General features: G+C 46.4%; 2 protein-coding genes across 4 annotated transcripts; one reads left to right on the forward strand and one right to left on the reverse strand.

Annotated features, from left to right (window-relative positions):
* Positions 1-1544: 1544 nt before the first annotated feature.
* Positions 1545-9332, reverse strand: Mgarp (mitochondria localized glutamic acid rich protein). 3 transcript variants are annotated; one of them, XM_075950641.1, is made up of 5 exons: positions 8992-9332; positions 4302-4405; positions 3957-4050; positions 2275-2549; positions 1545-2241 (listed from the first exon to the last, which is right to left on the reverse strand). In XM_075950641.1, exons 1-5 carry the CDS (start codon positions 9071-9073, stop codon positions 1879-1881), a joined length of 918 nt encoding a protein of 305 aa, XP_075806756.1. In that variant the 5' UTR covers positions 9074-9332; the 3' UTR covers positions 1545-1878. The 3 variants fall into 3 exon arrangements, with proteins under 3 accessions (XP_075806756.1, XP_075806757.1, XP_075806755.1); XM_075950642.1 differs by having other exon boundaries at positions 1545-2076; positions 2143-2549; XM_075950640.1 differs by having other exon boundaries at positions 1545-2549.
* Positions 9333-11150: 1818 nt separating this feature from the next.
* On the forward strand, positions 11151-11598 carry LOC142836349 (large ribosomal subunit protein eL34-like). Its single transcript, XM_075950585.1, has one exon. The coding sequence runs from the start codon at positions 11178-11180 to the stop codon at positions 11529-11531; it is 354 nt and encodes a 117-aa protein (XP_075806700.1). The 5' UTR covers positions 11151-11177; the 3' UTR covers positions 11532-11598.
* The last annotated feature ends 1110 nt before the right edge of the window (positions 11599-12708 follow it).

Consider the following 12708-nt stretch of genomic DNA (forward strand, 5'->3'; position numbering starts at 1 on the left):
GTTTCATCTCAGAGGATTGGTGAGTGTTAAATTTATGTATCTTCCGAAGAATTGTTACTGAGACTAATTAGAAGCAAATACAAGGTGTCATTCTGTCCACAGAGTCGTGATTAAACCCTGCAGTTTCTGGGTCTCTACCTCTCAAATCCCATGGTCATTAACTGCTCAGTCTATTGATTTCATCCATCTAGTCCTTCCTAATCTAGACACGCCCACTGCCAATCATCCGGAGCACTGTCCCTGGAAGAATGTTCTCTGGAGAAGGCTAGAGGGAAGCAGGATATAGTCTCTCCCAGGGACCAGCATCAGTTCTGAACCACTAGAACCCTGGAGCACTGTACTTCAGCTGGCCCCACCTTCCATGGTGCTCTGAGGTCAGTCATGGTTATAAGCTGCCTGGAGTGAGGGCCAGGCAGGGTGGGGGCTGGGGAGGGAGGTGAACAGTCATAGCAGCTGGGAGCAAATGCTCCCAGTTAAGGGGATCAAACCAGAATGTCATCAGTGGCCACATGCCCCAAATCTTGCATAACTCCATGTTATCTAGGCCATCTCCCCCTACCCCACCCGTCTTCTCTCTTGAAACAAGGTTCTTTTATTGTATTTAGCTAAAGATGACCTTGAACTCATGAACTTCCATCCTCAGTCTCTGAGTGCCGGGGGTAAAATACGCAGGCATCACTATGCCTGGCTTCACCCCCTCCCTTTCTTTTCTGAGACCGCTCCAGTTATTCTCCCTCCTTCTGACTCTGCTTCACTCATATGGACCACCTCAAAATTCTGGATCGTCCCAGCATGCTTTGCTGCAGATCATGTGTGCTTTCCTGTTCCCCCACCTGGCATGACGTCCTCCCCAGAACCATCAGTCTTTATTAAAAGACACCTTGGTAAAAAGTCTTGCTCTGGTTGGGTGTGGGGGCACACATCTATAAGTTTAGCACTTAGGACACTGAGGCAGGGGGATTAGAAGTTAAAGCCTTGGAGCTATATAGTGAGTTTGAGGCAAGGACTGTCTCATAAAATAAAGACTTGTTTTTACTGCCGTATCTAAAGTGACAATTTCACTCCCAACTGACACTTTCAGACTCTACCTAATCCCTGTATATAATTTTATTTGTCTTATTATCTAGTCCCGCTCTAAGCTATAAACAGCGGCTGGTGGGCCGAAGGCACTCTGAATGTTTGCTGCCTGCATTTGTGCACGAATGAGTCCTGGCAGGGTGTGTAAATCCTCAGTAAACACTGCACTGAACCAGAAAAGCCGGGCACCCCCACCCATCCTCTGCCCCCTTACATAACAGCCAGGGAAAGGGCAGAGCTCTCCAGAGCCCTGCTCTTCCTGCAGTAATGTTATAAAGCTTGGTTTCTCCATGTGAGGGTGTTTGTGTGGCTGTTAATAGGAAATACAGTGCACATCGTGAATATAGAAACCGTAGGCCTGGTGTGATTGCAGCTCAGGACTGAGCAAGGCTGCCAGCCTGGGTCATGGTCATCCTTTTCCCAATCACAAGTCCCCCGCCCCCAACAAGAAGAAAGAATAGAAACAGTTAAGATTTTCTAATTTTATTTAAATGAGTTCACATCAAACTCAATAATCCGGTTTTACATATAATAAAGAGAAAGGTAGAGCAAAAATCAAAGGGAATACAGGCTGCATGGATACCTTAATTTCTAAAACGTAAAATGTAAATCCAAAGTTAATACTATTTAAGCTCTTGACACAACCTGATCTCAGAGGGTAGAAAACTATTAAGACATATGAAATACCAAATCCCAATCAAACATCTATTAGTAAAAGCCAAATTCTTTAAGGAATATTAAATTCTAGAAAGAAGGTCTAAGGTTGCTAAAAATACAAAAGCAACTCTGGAGTTTTGCAGATCAGCCTTGGGGCGAGGCTCCTTCTGCGGTGACCTCAGTGGTTTCTTCTTGTGAATCCTGCTGGGCAGAGGGCTCTGAGCCTAAGGGAGGGCTTTCTTCTAGTTCAGCATCCTCCTGGCAGCTCCGGTTCCCAGCAGTACCCTCACCCTCCTCTCTGGTACAAGCCCCATCCGCCTGGTCCGCAGCTGCGCTCTCCACCTCCGCTGTAGGTTCAGGAGCCGCGCTCACCACCTCTGCTGTGGGTTCAGGAGCCCCGCTCTCCACCTCTGCTGTGGGTTCAGGAGCCGCGCTCTCCACCTCTGCTGTGGGTTCAGGAGCCGCGCTCTCCACCTCTGCAGAGGATTCAGGAGCCGCACTGTCCACCTCTTCTGTGGATTCAGGAGCCGCGCTCTCCACCTCTGCTGTGGGTTCAGGAGCCGCGCTCTCCACCTCCACAGTGGACTCAGGGACTCCCTCGGTGGTCTCCCCCGGAGAAGCCTCGGTGATCTTAAGATCAGTCTCCTCTCTCAGTGTGGGTGTCTCCTCTAGCGCAGCCTCTGAAGGGACCGGGGACATCGGAGACCCTTCTGGAGGCCCTGCTGAAGCCTTGGGCACTTCCTCAGCATGCACCAATTCAGTTTCCTTTACAGAAATTTCTCCGGCCCCAGCTTCTGCCACATTCTCCTTTTCACCTTTACGATTTGGTTCATTAAGCAAAGTATTGATTTGAAGAACATGGGAATAAAGTGGAATAATGTAATCAATTTATTTTATTTTAATTTGGGGGAAGGGAATTTTTTTGAGACATTTACTACAGCCTAGGTTAACATGAATCTGCTATGTAGCCTGGGTGACCTCGAACTCCCAATCCTCCCGCACCAATTTTGCAAGTATTGTGATTACTTTTATTCTCCTGAGCCATCTTGCTGGCTATAATATTCTGTTTCCTAGCACCCTAACAAAAAATTATAATTGAATGTCTGGCCCTGTAGTGCACACTTGTTAGTTCCAGGACTCCAGAAGTGGAGGCAGGTGAGTTCAACCAGCCTGGCCTACATAGTAGATTCTGTCTCGAAAGAGCCAAACCAAACCAAAACAAGAACCCAAACAACCACAACAAAAAACCTCAAACCAAACCAAAACAACCTTCCGGCCAAAACAAAGAAAGCTCCCAAAGCAAAACCTGACTCCTGAGTTGCTAATATCCTTATTCCTAAACAGTTACCCCAGTAATTGATAATAATTTTGAGTTGAGACAGAAAAAAAAATTCATTTAAAGTAATTAGGTTGGGGCTGAGAGACAGTTCGATGTTAGGAGCGGGGCTGCCCTTATAGAGAACCTGGGGTTTGTTGTCCAGCATCTGTTATTCTGCTCTGGGCTCTGGGGGATCCCTCTTCTGACCTCTGGGGCTGGGGCGCAGGTGGGACAGGATGGGACACTGATGATAACCAGGTATACCACCTGTACTTATTTATCTACATGCAGGCAAGACACACACAAAATAAAATAAATATTTAAAAAGTTAAAGTAAGTAGTTTAAGGCGAGAAGTGGATTTGGGGGTGCAACTGTGAAGTTTCTGTCCCCCCAGGGGCCATTTTCCAGGCTCAGGGTCTCAGGATGCTCAACTGATTTAACTCATGGGAAGCAAACTTTGAGAAAGACACAGTGGTGGTGCTTGCCAACACTGAAAAAAAAAATCAGCTTACAATTGAAAACAATGGTGGGGGAAATGAGAGGTCAAACTGCTGAGACAGATGCTAAAATTATGCTTGCATGAATGGGTGTCTACGGAGTAGAAATAATATTACCACACAGAGGAATGAAAACTGCCTCTCAGCAAAACACACACAGAAAACTCGCTCATTTATCAAATGTCCTCATCCAGAGCTCGAGGTTACCACGATCTTCTTCCTGATCCAACCCCTACACATAACCGTTCTAGATAAAGAACGGAAAGAAAGAACCTAGGGTGGGGGTATATGACTGTCATCCCAGCTCAAGAAGTGGAGGCAGGGGTACCACAGTGTAGGGTCATCCTGCCTGGGGTTCATGAGACCTCTTCTTTAGTAAATAAACAAAATAAGAAATTCCCTTTACCTGGAAGTGGCTGTGACTCTGCTTTTTTTTGTTCTTTCACGTCCCTTATGCGGTCTGTATGTCTTGCTTGCTTTGATGTGACAGCCTTGTAAGTCTGAAAGAAAACGTGTGCTTAGCTCTCTTTCTCCTGCTTTAAGATTCATCATATACATTTCTCTGTGCTACCGCCATTAGAAGTTTCAGGAACAATTTCAGTGCAGCACAGAAACCAACGCCTACCCACCACCCTCTCTTTGGGGAGACAGGACCTGTCTCCATAAGGGACCTTTGCTGGTCTGGAACTCAGAAAGCAGACCAGACTGACCTTGCATGCAGGAATTCTTTAGTAGGTCCTTAAGCACTTACATAATATCCACCAGCACTAACGGTCACACCTACAACCAGGTAATAAATCATATTGGACCCAGACGTTCCAGGGAGTTTTCTGGATGACATTCGGCGAAGAGATGCTAGGAAAACAAATTTAAACATAGTTACCTTCACCACGTGTAAGAACAGGCATTTTAAATAATTACATCTTTTAGGCATTTTCTCCGCAGGGAACTTGGAACCTATTAACATGGTGGATTTTCACTTCAGCAAACACAGCGTTAGAGGCAGGGGTAGTAATTCCACCCAATGGCCTCTAGCCTGATTTGAAGAGTGCTTGAGAAGTCTGCCATCTTGCTGCCAGGCACCGGGAAGGGCTGATGTGGATGAGGGGAAATGACAGAAGAACTAAACAAGCTGACCAGCCAAATGAGATGCAGAAGAAATACACTCCTCCATATGTAGCCAAAGCAGACACCATCAGAATTACTTTTGTTTTGTTCTTTTTTTCAGTTGTCCACTTGAGAAAGAAGGAACTGATTGCTTTAACAGTTAATTAAACACACTTATACCTTAAGATAAAATTTGTATTTAAGGGGCCAGGCAGTGGTGATGCTCACCTTTAATCCCAGCACTCAGGAGGCAGAGGCAGGTGGATATCTGTGAGTTTGAGGCCAGCCTGGCCTTCAAGAGCTAGTTCCAGAACAGCTTAGGACTGTTACACAGAGAAACTTTGTCTCAAAAAAAAACAAAAAAAAAAAAAACAAAAGAAAAAAAATGCATTTAAGGATGGGTAGAACACATGTTTAGACCCTGAGCTTTTTGAAGTAAGATCTCACTACTTAGCCGAGGCCAAACTCTTGGCCATTCTCTTGTCTCAGCCTCCTGAACACTGGGATTACAGCCTCATGGCTGGTTTGCAGTGACACTTTTGTGGGCTTAAAAACATATCTGTGATCTGGATGTACATTTCCCAGTCCCAGTCGCTCAGGAGGCTGTAGCAGGAGGGCGTCTGGAACATGCTTTCATTTAGCCCGGATGTGGAGGTTGGAGGACAACTTGTGGGAGTTAATTTTCTCCTCTACTGGGTGGGTCCTGGAGATAAGACTCTGGTCGTCGGGGTTGATGATGAGCACCTGTACCTGCTGAGCCAACCCCCTGACCCAAATGTCACCGCTAAAACAAGCAACTTCCCCCCAAAGCCCCACCCCACCTATCTTAGAGTGTGTGTCAAATATGTAGGAGGCCTGAGTTCCTTCCTCAGCACCAAAAATAAATGAAACCAAAACAAAACAAAAACCTCACAACCTTTTTGACATTTGTGTGTAATTATATTTCTTATTTGATCTAAGTTTTTTTTTTTTGTCTTGTGTTTTAAATACTAGGAGTGAAATCCATTGGTTTCTGTCTGCTGGGTAAGCTATGCCCCATGTACTCCAGAGAGTTCTTATTAAATAGCTAAAAATAAAGAAAATTATTAGCGATGGGATGTGGTGGCCCATGCCTTTAATCCCAGCACTTGGGAGGCAGAGGCAGGCGAATCTCTGAGCTCAAGCCCAGCCTGGTCTACAGAGGGAGTTCCCAGGACAGCCAGGGTTACACAGAGAAACCCTGTCTAGACAAAAGCAAAACAAAAAGAAAACTTCAGCAATACAAGTAGACTTAAAAATTATTTCAGCTGGGGCTGGAGAGATGGCTCAGTGGTTAAGAGCATTGCCTCTTTTTTCAAAGGTCCTGAGTTCAATTCCCGGCAACCACAACCATCTGTAATGAGGTCTGGCCTGCAGACACACACACACAGACAGAATATTGTACACATAATAAATAAATATAAAAAATTATTTCAGCTGAATTATTTAAAATAGCAATAAGAGAACCATCCAATATGAATGAATTAAACATAATTTAGGTTGGGGCTTTAGCTCAGGGCTTGAGTGCTTGTCTAATAAGCATAAGGCCCTGGGTTTAGTCCTCAGCTCTGGACAAAAAAGATAAAATAACATAAAAAGCTTTAAAATTTATTTTAAAAAAAACCTGTATTTTAGTAGTCTCATACAATGTGAAAACTAGGATTTACTTATATAAGAAAAATTTGATTTTTTTTAAGATTATTTATTATTTTATGTATATGAGCGCTTTGCCTGAATGTATATATGCACCATGCGCATGCCTGGTGTCCTTCAAGGTCAGGGTGGGCTTCAGGTTCCCTGGTACTGGAATCACAGACTGTTCGAGTAATCTTGTGGGTACTGAGAATTGAACCCAGATCCTTTGCAAGAGCAAGAAGTGCTCTGAACTGTTGAGCCAACTCTTCAGACTATGAGAAAATTCTACCACACGTTATATGAAAATCTACACAAAAATCTTGTGACACAGATCTCAGGTGTAAGAAGAAAAAGACCTGCAGTTATCACATGTGCTGGTGCACACCATAATGCAAGTACTTGGGAGGTTGAGACAGGGGGATTAAGTGCTTCAGACAAGTTTGGGTAGCTAGTCCTGTTTCTATAAAGCAAGAACAACAAAAATCTCTAAAACTAAGTAGACTAACCGTAAACAATGATATTTACTAATCGGAAGATTATATGTGATTTATGTATTATATCTTGCCTTTCTGGCATTTTCCCAATGAACTGTTCCAAGCCTAAACTACTCATCGAAAAGTTACAGTTATTTTGAAAAGTCAAAAAAGTTACATTTTGCTGCAAAAAGAACAAAATTTAATGATAGTTAAAATGTGTCTTTCAAAAAAGAAACCACTGAAACAAATTTATTACCAAAGTAGAAAGTGCCAATAAGACATCAATCAATGCCCACAAAGGAAGACAAATTTCTGATTCCAGTCAATGCTGGACTGTGGTAACACCAGCACTGGAAGGCAGAGGCGGGAAGCAGAGGTGGGAGGATCTCTGAGTTTGAGGCCCCTGGTGAGTTCCAGGACAACCAGGACTACACAGAAAAACCCTGTCTTAAAAAAATGAAAAAACAAAAACAACAAAAAAAAGCAGTAATTATGACTGTGGCTGTAGCTTAGTACTCAATGGAAGCAGGCTTGCCTAGAAAAATGATGGCCCTTAGATTCAACCTACGCTGAATGAACGCCATAAAAAGTGAAAGTAATTAGGGGAAATAAGGTCAGTGCCCTTGTGCCTGGAACTTTTAACTGCAGTTTAGAAGGTTAACACTGCCTTTATTTTGATGGGGGGGGAGGGGTCCCGAGGAGGGGGTAGAGGCATATAACAGTGTGGTGCAGACTAGAGGGTAAAGGTGTCTGCAGTCAAGTTTGAAGACCTAGTTCTGCCCTGGGACCCACTGACTCCTGCAAGCTGTCCTCTGAACACATGCAGGCTCTGGCGTGTGTGTGTGTGTGTGTGTGTGTGTGTGTGTTCATCTTTCTCCTCCGGACATCAGAATAGCCTCAGCATCTTCAGCTTAAACTAAACGGCTTCTCCCTACCTCATGGATGATGAAAATTGCTATCTTAAGAGTTAAACAGTGCCGGGCGATGGTGGCGCACACCTTTAATCCCAGCACTCGGGAGGCAGAGGCAGGCGGATCTCTGTGAGTTAGAGACCAGCCTGGTCTACAGAGCTAGTTCCAGGACAGGCTCCAAAGCCACAGAGAAACCCTGTCTCGAAAAAACAAACAAACAAACAAAAAAAAAAAAAAACGAGTTAAACAGTGAGGAGAAGACATCTTAACACGTGTGGGGAGACATCTTTCAAGTAACATTTAAAAGAACAGGAGGATGGATAGATCTTCTTCTCACCCCCCACCACTCACATAGGCCTAATCAAAGCGGGGGAAACAAGTGGACAAACCAAACTCAAAAGCCCCTGTGGCTCATGGAATTTTCTGCACGCGTTTTCCTGTCTCCCTCGCTTAAATCCTCTCTCTGGATGCTGCTATGGATGCCTCAGGGAGTCGGGTGAAGCACAGCAAGAATTAACTTTCCAGCATCCAAGAGCTGGGATTCAGTGAGTGATGGACGAGGGGCGCGGGGCTGGGGTTTGGACCAGGAAAGGCGGCTAGGAGAGGAACTGCAAACCCGTCTAGATCCGGCACCTATTAAGCACCTACTCTGTTCTAGGCGGTGTTATGTTACTCGGTGCTTTCCTCTTTAGAAAATTCCCAAGAGCTCTTTCCTCGGGCATTCCCTAATCCAAAGGTGATGGAGCTGTAAGCTTCTCAGCAATGTCAGAAGAATGACCCGAGGCCGAGGCCACCCCCTTCGAAGGGACGCTCAGGGCCGGGAGATTCCGGGGTCAAGACCACCAGTGTTCCCTGAACCGGGACCTTGACTGGAGCCCACCTGCTGGCGTGTGGACAACCCACGTCCACCTATCCATCCCTTTCTTTATCTCTTGGGGGAGCCTAGAGGTTCATTGAATAATCGACGTGGGACTCTAAGAGTGAGCCAGACGCTCTTCGAAGTGATTTTCCACTCCACATTTATTGATTACAGCCACTGTGATCCTCACTTAAAAAATAAGAGACATTACTCGCCGGAGATAAGCGCTGGAACCCAGGAAATCTAATTTGGATTCAGAGGCATACCTAGAAAAGCTCCCTATTTCCAAAGTTTCCAAGAACTTCGGAGTGCTTGCCTGCCTGAGACCCTCCCTCACTGTTCCTTCACCTCTGGTCCAGGCTTCTGTAACTAGGTGCTGGCGAGTTCGGGGCGCTGGTTCCAGCCTGGACCCACGGAGATGTGCGGGGCACTCACCGTCTTTCCCCAGTGGCACAGGTCCGGAGGGCGCCCTCCGGGGCAGCGCCAGAGTCTTAGACACAGCCCTTCGGAGATACATCGCCCGACGCGCAGAAATGCAGCCGGGGAGCAAGCAACCCAGGCTTCGAGGGCGGAGCCTCAGGAGCGCCCCGCCCGGCGGTGGAGTTCCTGATCCCGTGCCTCCCTAGCCCGGGGCACGTGGAAGGGGGTTTGAGTTAGTGGTCTGCACCTTGGTCCGCTTATCCTGCTCTAATAGTGCTGCTTTCTGGCGCCCCTTCCCGGGCAGCCGCTTAAGGGCTGCATCCCAGAAGAGAGATAGGTAACTGAGAAGTGGCTGTTACGTGCCTGACCCGCTCTGTTCCATGGAGACACTCTCCTCCAGGTCACGCTGGACACCAGATTCAGGATTCATTGTGTAGGCACGGTTTTTCCTCCAGGTGGAGGCCACTTTATCCCACCCACTGCGTTAGCTTTCCTAGGGAAAGGTAGTGGGGAAACTTTACAGGCGACAGGTTTATGAATAAAGGCTGCTGCGTAAGGTTTCCCCCTGGCGATGGCTGAATTCTAAGCGAGCCACTGTTTCCAAGACCTTAAATACAGGGTAAAGCGCTTACCTAGCATGGGATCAATACCCAGCAGCGCATAAAACCAGGCGTGCTGGCGCAAGCAGATAATCCCAACACTCGGGGGGCAGGGGTGGAGGCAGGAGGATCAGGAGTTCAAGATCTTTGGCAACATAGCAAGTTATATATCAAGGCTATATGAGACCCTGTCTCAAAAAAAAAAATCACTAAGAGCATTGGGGTGGGAGGGAGAGGGAGGAACGAAACTACTAACAGGACAAGTAGGTAAAGGCACTCTGGAGTAGCAAGCGCTTTTCAACACCAAGCCATCCCTCCAGCCAGAGTTGTGAATCTTGGTTTTTTGAGACAGGGTTTCTCTGTGTAGCTCTGACTGTCCTGGAACTCCTGTACACCAGGCCGGCCTCAAGCTCAGAGATCCTCTTGCCTCTGCCTGGAATGAAAGGTGTGAGCCAGCGCCGCTGGGTCAGAGCTGTAAATCTTGCAGGACTGAGTATCGCAGCTGAGGAGAGTTCTGAGACACACTGGATGTGAAACGTTCTGAGTCAGATGGAAGAGGCAGCGCTGGCCTCAAGCTCACGATTCCTCTGCACCCGTTCAGTCTGGCATACAATTTTGGTTGTATCTGCCAAGAATGGCCGTCCCAATTGGGAGAGACAGTACTGGGACATCGTACACCTCCTCTAGATGCTTTTCCTCAAGGCTCGGGTCTTGGGGCAAAGGAATTTTCTACTTACTCTTCCACTCTTGTGGGCTTTGGTGGGTTCCTTTTATATTTTAGTGAGCTATTTTCAGAAATACACAAAATAAAACAAAAATCCAAAAAACCCATGTCCTTGGGTTGTCAGATTTGCCTGCTTTCCAGCTGCTTCCGGAGAACCCCAGACATTTCCACATTAGCTCTTGCTGTGGTTGACCAGGCTCAGACATTCCCCTGCAGCTCAGATTCTTCACTGCCCTTGAGAGAATCCTTGACATTTTTAAAACGTCTAGGGTCAAAGAGATATATTGGCTTAGCTCAGATGACCTCCACTGAAACTCTGGTTGTTGACAAAGATACCACCTTTGAAAACATTGGAAGAGTCCAGTGCTAACAATAATTATGATTTCATGGCTTATGTGCTGGGTAACTTTAAAGTATTTCGGTTCCCTGTGTGATGGCGCACACCTTTAATTCCAACACTTGAGAGGGAGAGTATTGCATATACTGGCTTTGTGGGAGCCTAGTCTGTTTGGATGCTCACCTTCCTAGGCCTGGATGGAGGGGGGAGGACCTTGGGCTTCCCCACAGGGCAGGGAACCCTGAATGCTCTTTGGACTGGAGAGGGAGGGGTAGGAGAAGTGGGGGGATGGGGGAGGGAAATGGGAGGAAGGGAGGAGGTGGAAATTTTTAATAATAATAATTATAAAAAACACATTTAATAGAAAGAAAGAAAGAAAGAAAGAAAGAAAGAAAGAAAGAGAGGGAGAGTATTATCCCGCGAGTTCAAGGCCAGCCTGGTCTACACGCTACACACCGAGACCTTGTCTCAAAAAGGAAAAAAAAAAAAGCATTTGAAGAAATGACAGCTCTTCCGGGGACGGTGCTTAGAGGCACTCAGGATGGTCCAGCGTTTGACATACCGTCGTAGGCTCTCCTACAACACAGCCTCCAACAAAACTAGGCTGTCTCGAACCCCTGGCAACAGGATTGTTTACCTTTATACCAAGAAGGTTGGAAAAGCACCTAAATCAGCATGCGGTGTGTGCCCAGGCCGACTCCGAGGGGTTCGTGCTGTGAGACCGAAAGTCCTCATGAGATTGTCTAAGACAAAGAAGCATGTCAGCCGGGCCTATGGTGGCTCCATGTGTGCCAAGTGTGTCCGTGACAGGATCAAGCGGGCTTTCCTTGTTGGGGAGCAGAAAATTGTTGTGAAAGTGTTGAAGGCACAAGCGCAGAGTCAGAAAGCGAAATAAACGTGCAGCTTTTTTAATAAAGGTCAAGGCTTGGTCAAAAAAATAAAAATTAAAAAAAAAAAAGAAATGACAGCCAGGCAGATGTGAGTCTTCAGCTGGCAAGCCTGATGCCCTAAGCTGGCTCCCTGGACTGGCATGGTGGAAGGGAAAGAACTGACTCTCGAAGAACTGTCTTCTGATCTCTGCGCACACACCTATGGCATGTGCACCCAAACAGATACCCACACCTAAAGAAATATACCTAAAAAAGAAAGAATCCTAGCTGGGCGGTGGTGGCGCACACCTTTAATCCCAGCACTTGGGAGGCAGAGGCAGGTGGATCTCTGTGAGTTCGAGACCAGCCTGGTCTACAAGAGCTAGTTCCTGGACAGGCTCCAAAAAAAAAAAAAAAAAAAAAAAAAAAAAAAAAAAAAAAAAACCCACAGAGAAACCCTGTCTCGAAAAAAAAAAAAGAAAGAAAGAATCCTTTCCCAAACTCTACAGAATGCTAGAAACAAGTGGATAAGAGCTTGTTGCTCCTACAGAGGACTAGGGGTTTGTTCCTGGGTGGTTTACAACCTCTTAAATTCTGAACACACATATACACAAACATTAAAAAAAGTTAGGAAAACCGAAAAAATTTTTGGGAGGAGGAAAAGAATTTTTTGTTTTGTTTTGTTTTGTTTCTCAAGACAGGTTTTCTCTGTTTAGCCCTCGCTGTCTGAAACTTACTTTGTAGACCAGGCTGGACCCAAACTCACAGAGATTTGCCCCCCCCCCCCAAGTGCTGGGATTAAAGGCACCACCACTGCCTGCCTTTTTATTTATTTATTTATTGAGACCAGATGTCTGAAACCACAGTGTGGGCCGAGCCATGCCCTGTATTTTGTAGTTTTGATTGTCTTCCAGTAACCTTCGGCTTGTAGATGTCCATGATTATCACAGGTGGATTTGTGAGTGCAAGGCCAGCCTGGTCTACAGAGGAGCTCCAGGCCAGCCTGGTCTACAGAGGAGCTCCAGGCCAGCCTGGTCTACAGAGGAGCTCCAGGCCAGCCTGGTCTACAGAGGAGCTCCAGGCCAGCCTGATCTACAGAGGAGCTCCAGGCCAGCCTGGTCTACAGAGGAGCTCCAGGCCAGCCTGGTCTACAGAGGAGCTCCAGGCCAGCCTGGTCTACAGAGGAGCTCCAGGCCAGCCTGA

Source organism: Microtus pennsylvanicus, chromosome 16, assembly GCF_037038515.1.
Source record: "Microtus pennsylvanicus isolate mMicPen1 chromosome 16, mMicPen1.hap1, whole genome shotgun sequence".
In the NCBI taxonomy this organism is placed as follows: Eukaryota; Metazoa; Chordata; class Mammalia; order Rodentia; family Cricetidae; genus Microtus; species Microtus pennsylvanicus.

Excerpts from the sequence above, each read along its gene's own strand:
- Mgarp (XM_075950640.1), bottom strand. The coding sequence starts at position 9,073 with ATGTATCTCCGAAGGGCTGTGTCTAAGACTCTGGCGCTGCCCCGGAGG. Across the intron at positions 4,051-4,301 it reads TTAGTGCTGGTGGATATTAT|ACTTACAAGGCTGTCACATC; the intron begins GTAAGTGCTTAA and ends GTTTTCTTTCAG. Across the intron at positions 2,550-3,956 it reads AGAGTCACAGCCACTTCCAG|GTGAAAAGGAGAATGTGGCA; the intron begins GTAAAGGGAATT and ends CAAATCGTAAAG.
- LOC142836349 (XM_075950585.1), top strand. The coding sequence starts at position 11,178 with ATGGTCCAGCGTTTGACATACCGTCGTAGGCTCTCCTACAACACAGCC.